The sequence below is a fragment of the Homalodisca vitripennis genome, chromosome 3, assembly GCF_021130785.1.
Source record: "Homalodisca vitripennis isolate AUS2020 chromosome 3, UT_GWSS_2.1, whole genome shotgun sequence".
Taxonomy (NCBI): Eukaryota; Metazoa; Arthropoda; class Insecta; order Hemiptera; family Cicadellidae; genus Homalodisca; species Homalodisca vitripennis.
In genome coordinates, this window is record NC_060209.1 from 131523488 (window position 1) to 131547327 (window position 23840).

Here is a 23840-nt window from a genome sequence, read left to right on the forward strand (position 1 = left end):
TGAGTCATCTCTAAAAAATGTAAATGTTGAGTCTCTGGAGAAATTTGTCTAGGGAGTGGTGATTTCATGGGTTGGTCAGATTGTGAGATCAGTTCCAGATTGTCATTGAGTTGTCCAGTCAAGGTTGGGGGACTTCCCCAGCAGTGTTTTGGTTCAGTTTTTTAGGCATGGTTTTTGCCAGGCAAATCGACTGTTAAAGCTAGTATGGAACACAATAACGAACTTCATAAAGAAGAACACTTCTTGAGACAGCAGGAAACTCTTTAGATAAGGACGAAATCATGGATTGTCTGTTCTCTCTCACTTTACAGCCCACTTTCTGAAAATCAAGTCATTGGTAATGACTGAAGGTCCCGACTCCGTTCCCATTGTGAATGTTTGTGCGGCCATCTTTAAAGACCCTAACCCATTTCCGCACCATTCCATCACTTATACTGCTTGGCTGCTCCTTGAATAAGACAGGGATATATCCATATTTAAAAAGGTAATTAGATATTTTGAATCAACTTATAGATCTAGTGAATAGAATATGTAACACTTACATCATCTGTATAAGGTGATCTGCGCATGGCCATCTCTACAGCTGTTATAACCTCAAAGCAGATGTTCTCTCCCTCCTTATCACAATCCAGCCACAAGATCAGGTAGTCACAGTTACGAGCTTCCTGAGCCAGAAACTGAGGCATCTTGAGCTTGGGAGCTGCTTCCTTCTTCTCTGTTGGACAAGAAAACAGCTCCACCTGAAAAATTTGTACGGACACTTTGTATCACACAAAAAAATGATTTCATTAGTTTTTCAATATAATAAATAAAAGAATTATATATAATATATATTGAAAAGCTGCTTTGTCTGGTATGAGTCATATTTAACATCTGAATCGCATTTAATTTAGTATACATAAAAATGAGTTTATTGTCAAGTTAGCCTACTTTTTATTCTTAAGATCTCAGAGTTTCAAGTAACTTTAAGATTTTCAGTTGCCATAAAACAATCTCATTTTCATAATATTTATTATAATGCCAGAATTAGTCTAGCTTATGTAGACTATTAGCACTATTTATAAATCAGGAGATGTTTATTAATCCAGCTGTATCTCTACGATTTCATTCTTTTTATAACATTACTTTGAGGTGTACGCTGTGTTCTAAAATTTAATGTGATTTAGAAAAACGTGGTAGTAAAAATCACCCAAACTCTTGTGCTTGTTTGCTTGGAAATTAAACAAATTTAATTAATTGTAGTTTGTTTTGTTTGAACAACAGGTTGCTTATACCATTCATCCAATGGTGGTGGCCAAGGATGGTGGAAATAATGTTTTTTTAAACTTACTATTATACAGGGTGAGAAGATTGATAAGACATTCTAAATTAATCACAGGAACACATTTACAGCTAAAACAAAGAAACAACATACAATTAATTGCTATAAATCTATATATATATATATATATATATAAATGCGAATGTTTGTATGTTCCGTTATAACTCTGGAACCAATGCACGAAACATCGTGAAATTTTGTACAGTGATTCTACATGTTCCTGGAAGTAACATAGGCATACTTTTAGAGATTTTAATAGTTTATTTCATTAATTTTTTAATTATAAATTGTTGTTGATGTTGGTGTGTTTTATATTGGATCCGACAGACTGCGCTACAACACGTAATACAAAGCGAACTGATACTTAACAGCTGTTAATACTTTCAGCTGAAGTTCATCAAAGAGGCAGAAACATTTGTTTACATTTAAAATTTAAAACATTTTTATTGTAAAGTGCTTGATTAGTAGTGTTTTTCGAATATTTAATAGCCAAACACTATTTGAAGGCGCTAAGTTATGATGTATATTTGTCTTGAAGATACATTTCTGGTTGAACTTAAAGCTTGAGTGTTAGACCACTTCATAATAAAACACATGTACGTGTACTATTGCTATAAACATATACAGATTTTCTTGATCGTGGCAACAAAGCAAACTCTACATCGTGCACATACATGGGTAACGCTTACGAAAAGCGTGCGAAGCCGCTAGAAACAGCTAGTCTAATATATAAAATCTTTCTATAATAGTGTTAGTAATTTTTACAGACGTGTGACAAATCTGGAGGTCTTATAATGAAATCTCAAACCTTTTCAAATATGAGTCACATTGCATGTGATATTAAATTTCTTGCAATAAAAAACATTGTAGTGAAATATTTTCTTGCAAAATTTTAATTGATTTCAAAAAGGTAAACCTTAAACTCTACAAAATTTGGGTTTTACAGAAGATCTGGTAGATGTACTTTCTACAGAACGGCCATTCAAAACCTCTTTTAAAAATTTCCGGTTTATCACCATCTGGTATTTTTGCAAGTATTTTTGCACCTGGTATTCATCACCAGCTGTATTTGCAAGAAATGCCACGAAGCTGCGGAGGTCTAGCAAATTTTATTGCTAGTGATACGAGGTGTGATCAAAAAGTTCCAGGACTGAATTTTTATACATTTATTCATACAACATACAGGTTATTCGAATTTGTCTCCTTGGGAAGCTACACACTTTTCCCACCGGTGTTTCCACTGACCAAAGGCCCCAGAAAACTCTTCTTTTGTAAAGTTGTTTAGCAGCTCCGTCGTTTTTTCTTTAATTTCGTCAACTGTTTGAAATCTTTGTCCTTTCAGGGGTCTCTTGAGCTTCGGGAAGAGAAAAAATTCTGCTGGAGCCAGGTCAGGTGAGTAGGGGGGCTGAGGAATGAGTCATTGAGTTTTTTACACAAATGTCACGGATAACTAATGCAGAGTGAACAGGAGCATTGTCATGGTGAAGGACCCAATCACCACTTTGTCACAGCTCAGGTCTCTTTCTTCTCACAGCATTACGCAATTTTCTGAGGGTTTCAAGATAAACAAAACGATTAATTGTTTGACCTTGTGGAAGGAATTCATAGTAGACGACACCTTTACAGTCAAAGAAAACCGTAAGCATGACCTTCACATTTGATTCGACTTGACGTGCTTTCTTGGGTCTTGGAGAGCCTTTAAATGTCCATTGTGATGATTGGGCTTTTGTTTCCACATCGTAACCAAAAACCCATGTCTCGTCTCCCGTAATGACATTATCCAACAAGCTTTCGTCGTCATTTTCCTTTTGAAGAAGTTCCTCAGAAACATGAATTCGGTGTTGCTTTTGGTCTTCAGTCAACAGTTTTGGCACAAACTTTGCTGCAACACGACGCATTTGAAGTTTTTCAGTTAAAATTTCCTGACATGACCCAAATGAAATGTTACAGTCTTCTGCCATTTCACGGATTGTTAGTCGACGGTCTGATCGTACAAGAGTGTTCACTTTAGCAACATTGTCATCATTGATTGACGTTGAAGGGCGTCCGGAACGAGCATCGTCGTCTGTGGATGTTCGGCCATCTTTAAACCTCTTGAACCTCTGATGGCAGCATGATCGGCTTAGACATTCTTCACCAAAAGCCTCTTGTAACATCAAAAAGGTTTCAGAAAACGTTTTGTTCAGTTTCACACAAAACTTCACACAAACAAGTGCTCTTCTTTCACATTCACTTTCATTAAACGAAAAAATAGCCAAACTCTATAAAACTAATCTCAAACAAACTGTGATAATGTTACTTTCAGTGATGTTATGATTGATCTGAAAACACAGCTGTGTTACTGCTGAGTCAGGGAATAAAATGCTGCCAACCGCATCGCTGTGGGACATTGCATTCCCATAGTATATAAAAAGTCCTGGAACTTTTTGATCACACCTCGTACGTTAGAAATTTGGTGATGATTTATCACCTATTTTAAGCTCCTTAGTTTTTATCTCTGTATTTTTCGATGTGTCAACATAACATTGTGTATACCTAATAACTTTCCTTTCTGTGATGTTTGGAAAATAAATATATATCCAATTTGGAAAAAATTTAAAACAAATAAATACCAACACAGTGCAACTGTGTGGAGCTGACTGCAGTCCAGCATTGTGGACGAACTTTCGATACGAGACAATGATTTTGCATGCAGGTACACAAGGTTGGTTTAGTACAATCAATAAATAAACTATTACTTTCATCTGAACTTTATTTAATTAATTTATCCCAAAGAAATGTATGGAGATTCAGTTTACAACTACAAGTTGTAATCTCTACCTTCTCCTTTTCAATAATAAAAATAGTAACTTATAAAATGAGCTTTCAGAATACATTCTATTTACATAAAAAAGTATGGATGTATGTTTATATCTGTTGAGAATCTATTTTTGTACAACACACAGTATGACAAATAGATAAATTAAAAAGTGGCAATCACTTGTTTTCCGCTGAGCAGCTTACGTCCACGCATAGAACCAACAGACACGATGGTGTTGACAAATATAGAAATAGAAATATGGACACTATTTTAATATTATTAAAAATCACATTATTTTGGGACTAACATTTTTAAATAATTTTCATACACAAAGAACTAGAAAAACATGTTTCACCAATCGGTAATTTGTATACTCTACCAAATTACGATCGTTGTCCACGAATAGCAGACTCTCGACAATGTGCCAAAGTAAGAAAAGAAAAACTATGTTATTAAATCCACATTATAGGGTTATCTTTATATTATTATAATGAAAAGTCAACTAAAACCCTTTTAAAAATGTTTTTATTGCCATACACGTCTTTCAGTATTCAACCAAGTGTATGGCAATAAAAACATTTTTAAAAGGGTTTTAGTTGACTTTTCATTATAATAAGACAAAAACTATAGCTAAAACGAAACACATAACCGTTTGTTAATTTTATTATCTATCTAGATTTTTTTCATATGAAAAGTACAAAAAAGTATAAGCAATCAGTAATTTGCGTACTGCCGATCAATAGTCGTCCGTAAATAGACTTATTTTTGGATTCAAGATTCAGCTTTTCTATATCAGTAGTTGTAATATTGTGAAATTGTGATTTTACAAGCGTATTTAAGCACTTCTGGTGGTATTGGAATCAAGTGAAAAGAGCTGTGGTATCGAGCATCAAAAAAGATGAATCCCTAGTAAATATTTCAGAGACATTACACAAATTCACACATAATCCACACATGTTTCCAGAGCCCAATATTCATGCATAACACATGCTTTTCCAAATTCTCAGCATTGGTAATAGTCCTGGTTAGAGTCCCATGAAAGTATCATGGTTCCAAATATATCCCACTGATGGTCAATACATGAAGAATGCATCAGAAAGTTATCTGCTACAAAAGTTACTGAAGTGCGGTAAGTTCGTGTAGAATAAGTACTTAGACACCAATACAAAACAGTACCTTCTATAGTTACACCCAGAATACGAGCACCATTAACATTATCAATGACTGGCTCTTAAATATTTTGTGTTAGTCTTTAAGATAATACAAGAATAGAATCATTCCATCACGACAACACAACTACCAAGTAAATAAATGCATGAAAGGCAGTGATTTGTCACAACGTATGCGCTAGATTACAGTTATTGTTATGAAACAACATGACAAAAGGCTCCTCATAGATGCTGGACTATTTGGTTTGAATAGTTTGAATTTTCCAACCGATCTTTACATGTGTGGGGAAGTTATTCAGATAAATAGTTGATTGGAGAACTGACGGAATTTCCCGCCATCATCCAACCAACGCTGCTCTGATAACGAAAACTGATGTGCATGGTTGATTCGGTCGGCTGGTCATCTTCCGCCTGTAGACGGCTTGTGAGAGGATTTGCACAACTACTGTCACATAATGTGAAGAAGATAAGCAGTTTGACTCAACAGAACTGTCACAAATACTTGCTAGAGTTGTATTGCTGGTTGTTCCGGGAGACAATACAGTCTGCTCATACACGGCAGTGCTATCTCGACGATGTTTATAATCAAAATTTGTATAGCCAATATTGCTCTCCAGTTCTTGCATACAACTATCTGAGTTGCAGCATTGCTTGTGAGAGCTCTTGCCCCCGTTTTAACTAGCGATTTTTACTGTTGGACACAAAACTTGCACAATTATATGGCCAGTGTAACTGCAGTTTAGTACAGGTTTTGATGTGACCATGATGTCAAAACATAACCTAATTTTCTTTACTTTAACCTTTGTAATCTGATGACCAATTAGAACGTGTGTGTGAGGAGCAATCACTCATAAACAAAACCGAGACCTCTGACGCAATAGGAGTGGTGAGCAGTGGGTGGTGAGCGCTGGATCGAACTTTAAAGTTTAATGTTTGTATTGTACATTTATGAGGAACACTTGACACAAGCTACGACAGACGTGAGCAGCAGGGCACTACCACACGATGCCACTTATCTGCCGCCAATTTTAGACATTAGAAGTTTCTTCTGCTGCTCAGCCTTAGCTTATTCTGTCATCGCTGTGCATCATGTCGGATGCAAACGCCCCTTTCTCGGTGTTACATGTTGTAGCTATACCACTTTTTCTTTTAAAAAGGTGTCATCGGGTCTGATAAAAATCCAACTGATATTCTGGTGTACTCAAAAAATCAGGTTGGGCGTCTTATCAAACCGTTAAACATATTATATTATTCAACAAACCCAACTCTAAGTCTGTTTTTAGGGTAAACACTGTACATTTTAGGACTATACTATATATTTAACACGTCTTTTTAAAATACTATTTTCATTTAAGAATAAGAGTTGGACAACTTTGATCGGGGACCCCACTTTGGTGACTGAATACTACTTAAAACCATAAATCCCGTTTGTATCGCGGTCACTGCCACTTAGAGCGCACCACTTGTATAGTGACCAAGATCCGGCACAATCGGTCAGCCAACTTGAATTTTCAAATGCACGTGTGTGTTTGGAGGAAGGGGGCTTGCATGGCACAAGAGTAAAACAAGATAAACTCCACTAAACTAGTGGATCAACCGGCGTCAAATAGAGCTTGCGTACATGTCTATTTTCATTCACAATTTTACGAACCATATTGTGTAAAATACAATTTTTCAAGATTAATTAGTTCTTGATTCAAGGTGCTTGCAAATTAAGTCTTGATTTTACAAGTTCTGGGGGATAAAAAAATTGTTTTTGTATTTGTCCCGGTTCAACAAGAAGATTCTCTGCTTATTCCTAAATTTTTCCTTGTCTGTTAAATTCCCAGTCGAGTGGTTACCCTGTAATAAGATATACATTTTGTTGTAAAATTATCTAATTCTTGATCTGAAATGAATTTTATTCCAAATTACATGCTATATGACTATATTTAACAAAAATTTGCATAACATTTTGAAAATTTTAAATAGTCATACCTGAAACAATATTAATTGTCATATTGTCTCACATAATTGTCTTGCATAATTAAATCATGTCGATTATTTCTTTTCCGGATATTGTACGTCTGAAGAGGAATGTGATGATTTTTATATTCATTTCATAAAAAAAGGCATGTTACATACACTGTAGGTCTACTTACTGGATCGACTCTGTCCCAGTTGTTATATTTTGAGATGAAGTCCAGATTCATCACATGACCACATACAGAAGTCATTCGGAAGTTGATCAGCTCATTCTTGAACTGGCCCTGCCATTCATGGACTGAACAGGCTCCATTACTTCCTATAACCAAATATACAAGTATTTGTAGATTTAGGCTCCTCATAAAGTTCACAGGCTAATTAGTGACTAAAAGTTTATAATTAAGTAACAATCCTTGCATTGTTAACAGCCAACTATAGCAGAGCAGGTCTAGCAAGAGCCGTGGGCCAAAGATGCGCAGTAGCCTAGAGGTCAGATGTAGGAGTGGGGGTAGCAGCCGGCTCAGTTCACTGCTGTCAGGCGTTGGAGTCGTGTCGTTCCGTTGTGCTGACATCTAGCGTTCACGTGGCCGTGCTATCGTTGTTGTAGGTGTTATATAGTGGTTGTGTTATTGATGTTTGTACTCATATTAATATGGAAGCTCAGCAGCATCTTAAACTAATTGGTGGACGAAAAGTATTGCATAGCAGAATCGAGAAATCATTGCAAATGTGTACAAATTTATGAAACGTGAAGCTGAAACTGGAGCTGCAATACATTTAAAAAAATTCAATGTCGTGTAGCGGAAACCACGGGTGTATCACTGACGTCTGTAAAGAGAATTATTGCAGAAAGCAAAACCGTTGTTCAGACTGAAACCCAGTTTTATACGCCAAATAAAAAACGACATAGAGTAAAGAACAAAACGGAGTTAGATGAGTTTGATTTGTGCGTTGTCAGGCGAACTGTAAATGAGTTCCACAAAATCAATGGCGAACGACCAACAGTAAAAACTCTATTACCAGCTCTCAGAGAAAAAATTAATTTTACAGGGAGTAAATGGTCATTAGGTAAGGTTTTACACAAGCTAAACTTTCGCTGGAGGAAATCAGTTAATAACAGGAAAGTATTGGTTGAAAAAAGTGATATAAGGGAACTACGTTTAAAATATTTGAGAAATATCCAGAATTATCGATCGGAAGGTAGGCCAGTAATCTATATGGACGAGACCTACGTTCATTCTACACACACAAAACCCTTGAGTTGGAGTGATGGGAGCGAGGCAGGTTTAAAAACCCCTATTAGTAAGGGCGAGAGAATAATAATTGTTCATGCCGGTAACGAAGATGACTTTGTAAATAATGCACTATTGACGTTCATTTCTGGGAAAAAAACAGGGGATTATCATGGTGACATGAATTTCAGCAACTATGAAAAATGGATACGAACACAATTAATTCCTAACATACCCCAAAACTCTGTTATTGTTATTAATAATGCACCCTACCACAATGTGCAGTTGAACCCAGCTCCGACGTCGTCAACTTTAAAGGCAGACATGATACAGTGGCTATCAGAACGAAACATACACTTTTCTAAAGAAATGTTAAAACCAGAATTGTACTCAGTTATTAAAGAAAATAAACCAAAGTACAAAATGTTTAAAGTAGATTCTATTCTGGCAGAAGCCGGCCATTCTGTTTTAAGGTTACCACCATACCACCCAGATTTAAATCCTATTGAAATGGTATGGAGTTTTCTTAAGGAAAGTGTAGCCAAACGAAACGTTTCGTTTAAATTAGCTGAGGTTCAACAACTGGTAGTAGAGATATGTAGCCAGATAACACGAGAACAGTGGAGTTCTCGTGTGAACCATGTAAAAAAAGTGGAATTGGATTACTTGGCGCAATAGAACCGGAAATTAACGAAATTAGTGAACAAATAATAATTAATTTGGGAGAAGATTCCGACACAGAAGATGGCAATGATGACAGCCATCCAGAAAGTGATGATGAAATGGATGACGTGGACTTGAGTGGAATAGAACCCCTGATTTAAATAACTGTATGTTTTTAATTTTATTTAAATAGTTCTAGGATTTTATATAGGCTAGATAATATTATTTCGTCATATATAGTTTAAAGCCATAATTACTAATATTAATATTAAGGTATAAGTAGTTATGACTGCGGTTAGAATGTCGTATCTGTGAATAGTGGTTGCTTGTGAGCACGTCGGCGCCGCTCGGCGAGGCCAGGCAGGCGGCTCAGTGCTTCCCTCCCTCTCGCCCCTCTATGCCCTACTCCACTTCCCCTCTCGCGCCGGTCACGGCTCTTGCTAGACCTGCTCAGTTATACTTTTAATATAGAGAGTACAATTTTGTTATTAGTTATACTTGGAACCAGGGCCGCCCACGGGGGGAGCAATGGCGCAAGTTGCGCCATTGAAACAAAAATTGGGGGGGAATGAAAATTTTGGGGGGGAAACTTTAAAAAGCGGGTTTCGGATACGTTATTTACAAAGTAAAAAAATGTACAAGTTTGCAGTAGTTTTTTAACAAATTAAAGCCGTGAAAGGCAAAAAAAATAAATAAAAGCAAATTAAAACTTTTGCAATTCAAACGAGGCGAATGCAGTAGTTTTATTTTTAGACCAACAGAACCCCCGCCCCTGCCTTGCCAAGGTCGTTGTCCAAGGGGAAGTCCAAGCACCTCATCCCTTCCCGCGCCGCCCAGTGCTCAGTCAGTCACGCATTGTCTTCAATTGTAGTGTGTAGTGTGTAAACATAACCTCAACACAACACAATAATTAGTGTCTTTACGAACGTAGTGACCACTTGAATGCCGTGTGTGCGTTTTCTGTTTCGTTTTGTTATACGAGTTTAGTATTAAGTAGCTACTGTATTTCTGTGCTAACTATAAATTTTTGTTTTATAGAATTAAATAATGCCTCGTAAATTAAAAAAACGCATTTAAATATAAGTGTTTGGAATTAATGTGCAATACGGTGCACCGCCATGACTAGTGGCTAGAACACTGTAAAAAGAAACACCTCTATAAGTTCATAAACAATATTGATATAAAATATAAAATAAACAGAGGAGAAAGAAGATGGACCTTGGATACCCTACATGGGTCGTGGGAGAACGTTCTACTGTAACTATGGACGACGAACCTCAACCATCAACTTCTGAGCAATCATCGGCTATTGAAAGGTACCGCAATATTACAGTAACAAAATGTCCATATCTTAGTTTGTTCAATTTTATAAGCAGGGAGTAAACACATATAGGCTATGCTCTATTAATGACTCACTCCTAAAGCTTTCAAAACATTAAAAACCTTTCTAAGTAACACTTAATTAAGGCATTGAAGGCCATAGAAAAATGACAAAGCTTATAAAAAAAAGACTAAAAAATGATAAAAAACTTCAAAATGCAAGTAACTATTATACTGTATTGAAGAGATGAGGCCTGCCTGAAATGGTGACAAGCTAAATATATGTAAATATTACCATTTTACATTTACAAACATACTATCAGCCAACTGTTAAAAGTAATATTGGCCCAATACGTTATAAGCAAAAGCATCTACATGAAATAAAAATTCAAATACAATTTAGTTTAATAATGTATAAGCCTATAACTTAATTGGTCTATAGAGTTTTTGTAATGAAAATATCAAGATCGTTTTACTTTATATTGTTACAGCTTACAGCTTTTGCTTTGTCCCCTTCAACACTATTAACACTCTTTGTATGTAGAAAGGAGTTGCTATCTTTAAAAAAAACATTTTGTCATAATATATTTTACCACTTTAGTATGATATTACCATTTTGAGGTGCCCTGAGGCAAAAGAGGTTTCTCTAAAAATATATGGATTTATGTGTGTTTTCGTTTATCTCCTGTTCAGTGTAGCAGAATGAGGCATATTATTGATAATAAACTCAAAAACAGTTCTAATTAATCTGTACTTGAAAAAAGGGGTTTATAGATTTTACTAAATTTTGACTAGCAGATTATTGATATAAAAGTTTACAGTGAAGGCATTTCTCTATATTTAGATTGGTGGTGCCTGGGCTAGAAGACAATCCACATTCTGGAACATCAGCTGTCCAAGACCGCAACGACGAAGAAGTTGAGCCTGCAGTGTCACCAAAGAGGAGATGGGATCTAAACATACGCCTCTAATACTTGTTTCACGATAAAGAAAATTGAACTTCCAACGTCCTCCATGGAAACTAGCCTGTCAATGTCCAACACCAGAAGAAGAAGACGAAGTTTTTAGAAAATATAGAGGACAACATACCCACAGAGAAGATACCTGAACCTATTACTTTGACCAAACTTTAATTCTCTACAATCGATCCAACAGATCCAGCATTTTATGCAAACAAAATACTCTCTGCTGAACTAATTAACGAAGCACTAAAGCTGGAATCGCAAAACCTAAGTATAATAGATTTTCCTTCCTCATCCGGTAGAAAATTCAACCCAAAAGTTAAAAGAAGTCTTTTTACCTAATGGAACAACCAAAGATAGGAAGTGGCTTGTTTACAGTAGACATTCTGATGCTGTATTTTGTTTGCATTGTTTGATATTTGCTTTGCCATCAGAAAGAACAATTTGGGGTACCACAGGTTATAGGGGTTGGACGGATCATAGAGGAGATCGAGATATTGAACTTCATGAAAAAACAAAAATCCATATTTCTTCTCAAATTGGTAGATTGCAATGGATATCCAAAAAAAGAGTTGATATTGATTTGACTGAGCTAAATGATAAATTATTCAGTCATCACCGTGAGGTTCTATCGGTCGTTATAGACTGCTGTCGGTATCTGACCGAGGAGATGTTGGCTTTTCGAAATAAAGAGTCTCTAAACGGAAAACTAGTAAATTTATTTCGATTGCTTGCTAAGTATAACCCAGACGCAAGAGTTTATTTGGAGAAGCTTGATAAGTCAAAAGAAAATAAAACTAAACTTGGTTCTAATTTTCTAAGTTTACCGAAACATTTATGATTTAATACATCTCATGAATAGAATTGTTGTTTCAAGAATTGTGGATTCATGTTATTGAAACTAATACGTATTCTATAATTCTTGACTCCACACAAGATGTTAGCAAGAAGGAATGCACAACAGTGCTAATTCGATATGTCGATTCACAGAGATACATTCGGGAGAAAATCAAAGAGAATGTGAAGCCAGAAGAGCGGCTTGTTAACGTTTTTTACTAGCGGAGACACAACTGGCAAAAACTTATCAATTGAGCTATTAAAAACTCTCCAGGAAATTGGATTTGATAAGAATGGTATGATTGGGCAGAGCATGGATGGTGCGGGAAACATGCGTGGTCCATTTAGTGGGGTCAAATCATTTGTCCTCAAGGAATGCCCTAAAGCATTCTACATTTGGTGTTGTTCGCATAGATTTTGCCTTAGTTGTCGAAAAATCAATGGAATTGTGCCCACAAATAAGGGACATGTTCTCAACTCTGCAAGAACTGTACAATTTCATGTCTGGACATAAAAGACATCATATTTTCGTAGAGAAGTTAGAAAAAGGTTCATGTCAGGCTAGAAAAAAGCGTTTGAAAAGAGTCAATACGACAAGGTGGTCAAGCAAAAACGATGCCGTAAAAACCGTTATAACTTGCTATGATATCCTAAGAGAAACCCTGGAAGACATATCTGATAACACTCAATCTGAAACGGACTCAAGAACATCAGCAAAAGGACTTCTGAAAGCACTATTTGATTATGAATCTGCTGCAGTTATGATCATTGCTGCCGAACTATTCAAAAGTCTGTCACCAGTGACTGTTTTTTTTTTACAGTCTAAAATTATTGACTATGGAATGATTCCAACAGTGGTGTGTGAAACTATTTCTAAACTCGAATCTATGAGAACCGACGAGGGATGGGACAAAATGGTGGGCAGTATTAATTAATTTTTGTTCAAGAACACAATCTCCAGAAAACTTCAATCAAACGAATCCGAAAGAGAAAAAGATTCATGGACGAACTTGCCATTGATGAAATAATATTAGATCCTATGGCAAAACTGAGAACAGAAGTCTTCTTTAAAGTGCTTGATTCTGTGATCACACAACTGCATGATCGTTTTTCCTGAAAGGTCATTAAATTTTGTGCAGCAAATTACTCATTTTTTCTCACGAAAAGCTGCTAAACACTGGGGACGACACCCTAAACGCAGACATTGTCAGTGACCTGTGTGGTTACTATGGATTGGATACCGAGAAACTTTGTGAGGAGTTTGATGTTTTCAGCCAGTTTATACAAAGGCAGCTATCAAAATATTGACCTGTCAGATGTCCTTTCTTCAAAAGATGATAAATACAAAAATGCAAGACTAACCAATGAAGAAGTTGAAGTTGAAACCCAAGATTCTTCTGATGAAACATTGGATTGTACAAGTACAATTGCAAAGCAACGATATCTTGATCAATGGATCAAGAAGGGCTTGATAAGACCCTATCGCTATTATTGAACATATCTGGGTTTTCCATATTTGAACATCATTGTATCAGATAATTCTCGCCCTGCCAGCCAACAAGTTGCTCAGTGACAGAGCAATGAGCAAACTTAAAATCGTTAAAAATAGATTGAGAAGCAGTATGGGTGATACCTGGTTGTCTGATATGTTGGTTTTGGCATCCGAAAAGGATATTTTACAATCAATTCCAAACAGTGAGATCATAGACAAATTTGGCATTTCAAGTGAGAACAGGAAAAAAACTGTTGCTTTACAAAGGCCATCAAGGGTAATTAAATCAAGGGTTAAGTTCATCAAGTTAGTTACCTTTTTGAAACACCTCTAGCCATTTTGACTTTTAATTATAGTACTGTACATTGATTTATTATTTTGTATTGGCATATGTGTTGTTTATACATTTTATTAAAGAAATGTGACAATAATTATACTGTATAATTTATACACCCCCATGAATGGTAAATTTTTTGGGGGGGAATGCGCCATAGCCTTTGGGGGGGATGGGCACCCCTGCTTGGAACTAATATAGTCTCCTAGCGAATAGTAAACTTAGGAGGTAAATCATAAACTCATGTGACTGTGAGGATAGTAAATATTGCTATGACATTTTATTGAAATGTTTTATTCTTTCAAATGAAAACATATTGTTCCTTTGTAACAGATCAAATTACAACATTTGAATATTCACGGGGAATTGGCAGACTGTGACGTCAGTGAATCGGCAGACTGTGACGTCAGTGAATCAGCAGACTGTGACGTCAGTGAATCGGCAGACTGTGACGTCAGTGAATCGGCAGACTGTGACGTCAGTGAATCACATGTTGTCAGAATTGAGATTTATTTAATTAATAACGGAGAAATATATTAAACTTTATATGGGAACAAATTTAATTAATTAAAATGAGTCAAACATAACCAAAATTCGTGTTTTACAAAAGTACTAAATAAAATTACGCAGAAAAGCCAATTGTGGGATAAAATGACTTGCATATTCATGACGTCAGAAAGCACATGTTGCTAAAAATTTAAATAAAAAACTTTGGAAAAATAATAAAAGAAAATAGAAAGACTTAAATTGATCAATTATAGTGAACGTGATAAATTTCGACAATTATAAGAAAAGAATCAAATTATATTCAATCGTGAAGATGCTGATTTGAACGGGAGGGGGATGAACATTGTGTGAGCCGATATGCGTAGTTTTATACGGAGAATCCTTCTTCTCTTTCTAGACTTGAAGCAAGGAGGTTTTGAACTCATGTGGATCCTCCTGGTACAGTAGTGATGAAATTAAGGTGAAACTGTACTATTGTGCATTGAAGTTTTAATAAGGGATGGGATGTTGTTTTAGATTCTCAAATTATCAAAACAAGGTAGGTGGAATTGGACAGTGTAATGTAAATAAATTGACATCAAGGTCATGTGCTTTGTCTTTTATTGAGAATCCCATCTACAGAGAAATGTGGTAAGTAAGATAACAAACTTTAAATTAAAGTATATTGCTTTTAAAAACTTTTTTAATTCAAAGTGATTGATAAGAACAGTGAATGTTTTGTGAATTTTGTTATGATATAGACAATCATATTGATCGGAACTTTTAATGGAGTAATATAGAGTTTTTAACCATCATTCAACCTATTTAAAAAAACCTGAGATAGAGATAAACCCAGTGTTGGTGATATCAACAACATTACAGACATTGAATTTTGATAGTTATCTAATATCTGCAGACTGGAATGTAGCAGAAGGGCGACCAAAGTGGATCGTAGCAGAATAGGCACACGAACGTGGGGACCGTAGCAAAATGACGCAGCCAACTTTGGGGAGATCTTGAGCACCTTATAGCCAGTGTCGATTCTCTAGCTCATTTTTGTAACTTTACACCACTACTAATCTGTATAGACTAAATGACTAATAGTTGACTAGGCTTTAATAGTCATTGATTACTATGTTATTTTTACAAACGTACATGAAAGTAAACTGAGACTATGGCTAAACATTTAAAGGTGCAAAAAAATGTGGAATGTCCAGATTTTTGCACATCTAATATGTAATATATCTATTAATAACAGCTACTATTAAAAGAAAGATGTTAAGTCTAATTATTTAGTATGTATAAACAAAACAAGTATAGTGATAGTATCAGAAACAAACAACATTAAAGTCGACTACTACTTTATGTTGCCAGCAACTCTTCCAGAGTATATACAAGGTTCTCGTATGTTTGGTTCTTTATATAAAGTAACAATCGTTTGTTAACAATTATAGAACTAATGTGAATTTTATACTAATTAACTAGCAGAGAACATATAAAAGGACCAATCATCTAGCAAATACCAAATGTATAGGACTGAAGTAGAAAATAGTGTTCATATACTGATTTTTTTACAATAAAAAATATAGACCTAATAGTGGCACCACCTCGAAGTTAAATAATGCCTTCTATTTGTGTTTAGTTTATTTATTTACAGTAAAAGTTTTAAAATTAAGTATTTGAATAAAATTATCTTGGATTATATAAATGATACAACAATGATTGCTTCCTACGGCTATACCAACAGAACATTCAAAATGTAACATCAGTTATATAAACTAACAAGAGATCGCAAGAACCAAATGAATAACAACCATAGTCTAGTAATAACTTTAGTTTTGTACTTCATAATTTATACAAATAATAAACAATTATTAATGGTAATTGTTACAGTGAAAAAATAAATTGTGGCAATTTAATTTTCAATATGTGAATAACTTAATATTAAGTTGTAAATCAGTTAGGCAGATTGAAATCGCTATAGAAGATTTTTTCGGGTGATTGCCTGATTTCTGAGATTACTGGCTTGATAATATCACAGATGGAATGAAGACTTGAAGAGAGGGGGAGGGGGGTTTACACACCAGCCAGCAGTAGATTACAACCAAAAACAAAGGTAACAAGAACATTGAAGATAAATTCAATATTAAACATGAAATTAAACAATTTTATAGTTCAGAACATCAGTATAAAGATTTGATGTTAAATGATTTTTGAAAAAAGTTCATTTTGAAAATGAATGATAAGTAAAGTTTACTGCTCGTCACAACTTGGGTTAATGTGGCTACATTCATAAGTTTTATGTTTTTGTGTATAGGTGTAGATTAAAATTATACTCATACTAAAAAATGTTGTATGGTATAGCATATTTCTAAAAAAACATAATCAGTATGATCATGCAGTTGCAGTATGAATATCATGATTTGAGTTTAAATTCATGTGTAGGGCCTAAACCACTGTCACTTTCTGTCAAATTATCTACTGTTTGAAGGACAACTTCACTATTAATTGGGAATACCTTTGTCCATCCCACAATATTCACCATTACATATATCAGTCTCTAAATTCCATGATCTAGAAATAAACTATAACTATGATGTCACTGTGTACAATATACAAATAGAACAACTAAACCACATTAAGTCAGATTAACATCAATATCGTAAGTTATTTAAAAACCTTTATAAAATCAACCTTATGGATCTCAAGCAACAATATATCATCGCTAAAACAATATATGAAGATTCTCAAAGTGAAAACATATTATCGTCAAAGACAGTGTGACAATCCCCAGATGGCGTTATATCACCATCATTGCGATGTATGTTTTCAGAATACAATAATATCTTTGGATTAGCAAAACAAGAATATAATATTAAATGCTAATGTTTTTGTTAGTGTTATAGTGTAGTAAAATAAAAACAAAGCCACAATAAAAATGTTATTACTCTTCTATTCTATATAGAAGTTGCCACCATTATTATGTTGTGAGTTTGAGTTTTAAGCCAAGGTTTGTTATACTAAGTAAATAATTACAAATTAATTTAAATTATGATTGGTTATTGAAGTGAAAAATTTACAGAATGTTTATTTTCCCTTACGATAATTCAGTAAGTTATGTAGATTTAAATTCCACATCTAAAGCGTAGATTTAAATTCCACATCTAAAGCGTAGATTTTTTAATTTAGTTTATTTAAGAAGGGATTTGAAGTAATCATTGCATTATACTGGCATGTATCAATATTTAAAATGTACAAAGTAAACAAAAGTTTATTTATTTACTTGTTTTACTTTAAAACAGAACGCCGCACAATTATGTTGTATCCGGTATTTACTTTCTGATAGATTATATTTCATTCTTATTTCAATTCATAAATAACAGTCAGACATGAAAACATCAAAATAATTTCATGCTAGGTTATGTCTGCCACAATGTAGGAGCGGCATTTCATTCTCTAGACGTCCTGCAGACAGACGATTTTTTTTTGTTCTCTTTTAAGCCTCAGTTTCAGCTATGTAGGCTTCGATGTACACTGGTTTATTTTTAAAGTACACACACTGTTTCGTATCTATACATTATTGGCCCTCCCCGAGATTTGAACCCGTGATCTCTCAGTTAGAGAGCCGAAACTATAACCATTAGTCTACGGAGGAGGGCCAAAAAACCGTTGATCAAATAGAAAAGAAAATTTGTACATTCATTACATTTACATTATATCTCCTCAGCAGACAAAAATTAGTGTCAGTCTACTGTGTGGTAGGCTTCAGTGATACTCAGCCAAATTCTATGGTTGGACATGCACCATCATATTTAGAACTCATTCTTATCTGCATATGTACATTCATTACATTTACATTATATCTCCTCAGCAGACAAAAATTAGTGTCAGTCTACTGTGTGGTAGGCTTCAGTGATACTCAGCCAAATTCTATGGTTGGACATGCACCATCATATTTAGAACTCATTCTTATCTGCCTATGTGGAAATTAAGTTCCATGCAAACTCTAATGTCTATAGATGAAATTTTTCTTTAAATATCTAGCCACATGATACATTCACATGTTTGTTCTTCTACAACTTGATTTCATTAGCAGTATCCAAATAAAAAAAGTTAGGGTGAGCTAAGGAGGGTAGGTAATATATCGCAAAAGTGTACTGAAATCAAATCTTGTCACAAACTTTAAACACTTACTTTCTATTCTATTATTTTGTTTTAAATGTTTACTATATGAATTAAAATTTAAATACACATTTAAAATATATGACTCTGCTCAGTTTGTTTACACATTTATTTATTTAGCTTTTCCTTATTGCCATTGCTGTTACCAACAAGAACAATATAAATATATTGTTAAATATATATTTACTAATACACAGCCAAATCCTATAACATGTACCATCACTCAAGTCACCAAACTCAGTGTTACCTATGTTACCTACGGGTCAACAAAATAGTCAGTCCCATGTAGGGAAGCTTCATACAAACTTTCAAGTCGAATGGTCAGTTCTTATTTACTAGATACCGTGCAGACAGACACAAATAAATGTTACCAGTTCCTCGAGTGAAAGGCCTCGCTAACGCTCTGACAATAAAAATAAATAATTTATCTCAACAGAATTAACAACATTTTAGGAACATTAAGTTCCATATCTGATTAGAGATATACCTATATATTTGGTCAAATACGATACATCCTTAAATTCTTGTGTCTAGAAGCAGTAATTATCAGACTTAAATACTGACAATAACAAAAAACATACCTCAAGTAGCAGTAAATATGTAGGCTACGTGTGATTAATGAAAATAGATTTTTTTTTAAACAAATACAGGAGAGGAAACTTTATAAACGTCACCCTGGGTACTAAGCGAATTGCTGATTTGCAAATTATATGAAAATATTGTATTTGTCTTTATATTGAATTCAATTTTTATCTTAGTTATATACAAAGTCTTTGAAAAAGAATGCCAGGATTTTGAATGGCTGTTACTTAGAAACTACTCATTATAACTAAACAATTTAAACGTTAAATTGAAGTTGAAATAACTAAGTTTTGTTTACTGAGTAGCATGGGAGAAAACGTTAACCTTGGTATGTACACAACAACTGCACTGTGGTAGTCGTTATAACTGAAACGTCTGGTGCCAGTTGCGAGTATGATGTTTAGGGTGCAACAGAAGGCACAGTGCGTTCACTGTGGTAGTCGTTATAACTGAAACGTCTGGTGCCAGTTGCGAGTATGGTGTTTAGGGTGCAACAGAAGGCACAGTGCGTTCACTGTGGTAGTCGTTATAACTGAAACGTCTGGTGCCAGTTGCGAGTATGGTGTTTAGGGTGCAACAGAAGGCACAGTGCGTTCACTGTGGTAGTCGTTATAACTGAAACGTCTGGTGCCAGTTGCGAGTATGGTGTTTAGGGTGCAACAGAAGGCACAGTGCGTTCACTGTGGTAGTCGTTATAACTGAAACGTCTGGTGCCAGTTGCGAGTATGGTGTTTAGGGTGCAACAGAAGGCACAGTGCGTTCACTGTGGTAGTCGTTATAACTGAAACGTCTGGTGCCAGTTGCGAGTATGATGTTTAGGGTGCAACAGAAGGCACAGTGCGTTCACTGTGGTAGTCGTTATAACTGAAACGTCTGGTGCCAGTTGCGAGTATGGTGTTTAGGGTGCAACAGAAGGCACAGTGCGTTCACTGTGGTAGTCGTTATAACTGAAACGTCTGGTGCCAGTTGCGAGTATGATGTTTAGGGTGCAACAGAAGGCACAGTGCGTTCACTGTGGTAGTCGTTATAACTGAAACGTCTGGTGCCAGTTGCGAGTATGGTGTTTAGGGTGCAACAGAAGGCACAGTACATTCACTGTGGTACACCGAATTATTACGTTGTATATGTAGTGTAGGCTCATCAAGAAATGCAGGTTCTTTGAGTTGGTCCATTTCCCAAGGCCAAATGTTTTGAAATTTTTCAGTGTTCCTATTCCAAGTAATATAAAACATACATTTTAACCATTTAAGTCGATCCCTCTGAAAGAAGAACCCATAGGTAGACTTTAATAAGCGGCCTACACTCGTCATTCGATTGTTTTGATAAAACGTTTTGATATATTATAAACTTCGATATTATATAATCGTAATTCCATATCATTGTTAATTGTAAGCAACAAGAATTATAATTCATTTACCACAAGAATAGTACGACTTAATAAACTAAATTTAACAATAACATAAAACATATTAGATGAACTTTACAACACAATATTTATTTTCCCGGATAGCAGTGAGCAACCGCTTTTATAAAATGAATGAAAGGATTCTCCCCAGACAGATGTATTTCCCTGCAGTACAGATATTCACAGAAATGGTCCACTAGACAGTCTGCCGGTATTTCAATTCTTAAACTTCTTTTTACTGCTCGCCAAGAACATTCAATAGTTTGGGTATGGTCAATGGACCAATGAAGTTTTTAAATGGTTTACAGTAAAAAGTACAAATCCATGATCAGTTAAATGAAAGTAAGACTTCCACAAGTCTGTGACTATTATGGTTTCTGTTTTGACATGTTTTAATAACAAAGGTATTAGATTTCCATATCTCTCATATTGCCAGGACAGATCTCGAGTCTTTATCGATGCCCTCTTCTATTCCCTTCAGGTACAGTTTCTATTAATCCTAAGAACCAACTTCCTTCGACTACTCTCCCAAGGTTGTACTTTCTTTTGCCTATTTTACTGGGTTTCCAGGAGCCAAACCCACATCTTGCAGCCACTTACAACAAATATCGACACTTTGTAATGATATCTCATTTCCTCATATAAATTGCCATTTTGAAGTTGTTCAAATTCTCACAAAGGTACTGATTGTTGTTTATTGTTTTCATTAAACATTGTTAATAAGTTAAAAACATAGTCTATGATGGTATCAATTTACAATAACGTGACCATGGAAAGGTATGTTCATTTTTTTCCCTAAAAAATACAATTTTTCCTGAAAACAATAGTGAAGAAAAAATTCGTCAGCAACGAAAATCAAAGGAGTTACGATTTTTTTAAATCCTCTGAAAACTCCATTTTTGACAGTTTTCTATAACTCCGCGTCTGCTCAAACTCAGTATAGCCAGATTTTGAAAACCGATTATCATACCAACAACGAGAAATTATCGTACTTTCATATAAAATAATCGTACCAAACACATTTAATGAAAAAGTATGTTATGTTCGTATAATAAATTATGTTATAATTAACTTTTGGTTTGTTACTTGTATAAATTTGTAAAAAATCTTTCATGGTACGATAATAACTACCCATCGTGTATCTTACCGGCGCATAAAATCAATGAAATTATCGTACCTCTGGCAACACTATCCATATTTGACAGTTTGGTAATACTCCTCGCCTTCTCAAATAAAGAAGGGACGCCATTTTGAACTACCGTTGTTCCTCCACGTCTATTCTTAACCTCCTAGTTCAATAGTGGTAATGGCACACCTTTGTGTTGGATGTTCGGTATCTCACGTGGAAGCAATTCGTAAAGACGAGTCTGACTAATACGTTAATCCTGTCAACGATGCCTGCCCGCTGAGCACTGCTTGCTCTTTTAGAAAAAAAATTAACTCGAGCTTGCAAAAGTCGAATCCCAGATCATGTGATGCCCCTGCTCCTTAACGCAATAATGTCCGAAAGGCATTAATATAATACAATAATATACTTTCCCCCCAGTTCATACGCACCTGTGATAATAATACTTGGCTATAAATGCCCAACCCATGAAAAAAAAGTCCATTTTCCATGGTCACGCTAATGTAAATAAATACCACTATGATAAATGTAATTTATTTGCAAATATTGAATTATTCTAAATAAAAATCGAAACGTCCAATCAAAACAATTGAATGACAAGTGTAACTTAAGCTACTTAAGTCTAGCCAAACCCATCCCCTCTTTTGACCCACTTTTAATAACATGTGTTTCTATTTTCTGGAAAACTAGATAACAATTTTTACACTCCCTTGAACTTATATGGGAGGCCAAATAACATTATAAAAGTTCTCATTAAACAAAACCTATAAAACAAAATATTCCAAAATGTAGCCTCTTATTCAAGCAATATGCAACACCTAAATAAAAATTACATTAAAATTAAAGGAGGAGTTAATAAGTTAACATATACTTGAATAAAGTTTGTAATGTATACCTTTTCTAGATGTGTTTTTCCCATTACTCAAGATATTAGCCAAAGAGCTTGCTAATGACGGTTTTTCTGCTACCATTAAAGCCGTCTTCATTGTGAAGCTTAGAAATACTGATACAAATGTTCAAACTTTAAGCCATTTTCAAATAAATAAGTGAAAAATAAATGTAGCACCTAAGATAATTTACAATATTCAGTAAACTAATTGAAAGTAAACCATAGTCTCTCTTTCAGACACCGTATATGAAGTTATACGAGTGGACTAACATAACCTAAACTGAAATGAGCAACGACCAACAAACAAGATAATTGTTTGGTATATGACAAATTCTAAACTGTTCGATGCATAACTGAGTCTGGTATCCATATAAGAAAAGACAACAGGAATGGACAAGAATCATCACAAATTATGGAAAACAGAAAAATACAACATAGAATAGCACGCTGATCGCACAAAGATACGCTAGGTAATTATTTTATGTTTCAATTATAAAAATTAAATTACTGAAAACTAATTAACAATCAAATTTAGAAATACCTATTTAAAATAACAAAAAATGCCCAGTACAAAGCTTGTCGCATTTTCAATATTTTATGTTCTCATTACTGTACAGTATATAATAAAATATAGAATATGTATCTCTGCAACAGTGAAAAATATTGTCTACTATTCAAGAATACAATCTATATTTCACACCGATACACCTACATTGAATACATGTACAAAGACGGGTTACAAACATTAATACAAATATTGTTCAAAGCTCAAAACATAATTTCAAACTCTCTTGCAGAAAGTTGGAAGATACGAAGCAAGCTTGTGAAACGAGAGTAAGGACGTTTGTCTCGATGGTGAAAAAGATAGGTATAATCAAAAAGATTATGGTTGCATTACATCAGTTCGAAAGTGTGACCGTAATCTGATCCATATAAGTTTATTTGAATGTCGTATCATTAATATGCGTTGGCGTGATCTTAAAGTGTTTAAGTTGTGTCAAACAATTCCAGTTAGTGTCGCCAGAAAGTTTGTAGACGCAATGGAAATCTATTTTAACCTTGTAGTTGGTCTAGA

General features: G+C 34.8%; 1 protein-coding gene across 1 annotated transcript in view; it reads right to left on the reverse strand.

Moving 5' to 3' along the window:
• Positions 1-23094, reverse strand: part of LOC124357509 (DNA topoisomerase 3-beta-1) — a 64873-nt gene extending 41779 nt beyond the window's left edge. The window contains exons 1-3 of the mRNA XM_046809379.1: positions 22772-23094; positions 7432-7574; positions 543-740 (exon numbers count right to left, since the gene is read on the reverse strand). Coding sequence (XP_046665335.1) covers positions 543-740; positions 7432-7574; positions 22772-22862 — 432 coding nt within the window. The 5' untranslated portion in view covers positions 22863-23094. The remainder of the gene's footprint in view (positions 1-542; positions 741-7431; positions 7575-22771) is intronic.
• Between the last annotated feature and the right edge of the window lie 746 nt (positions 23095-23840).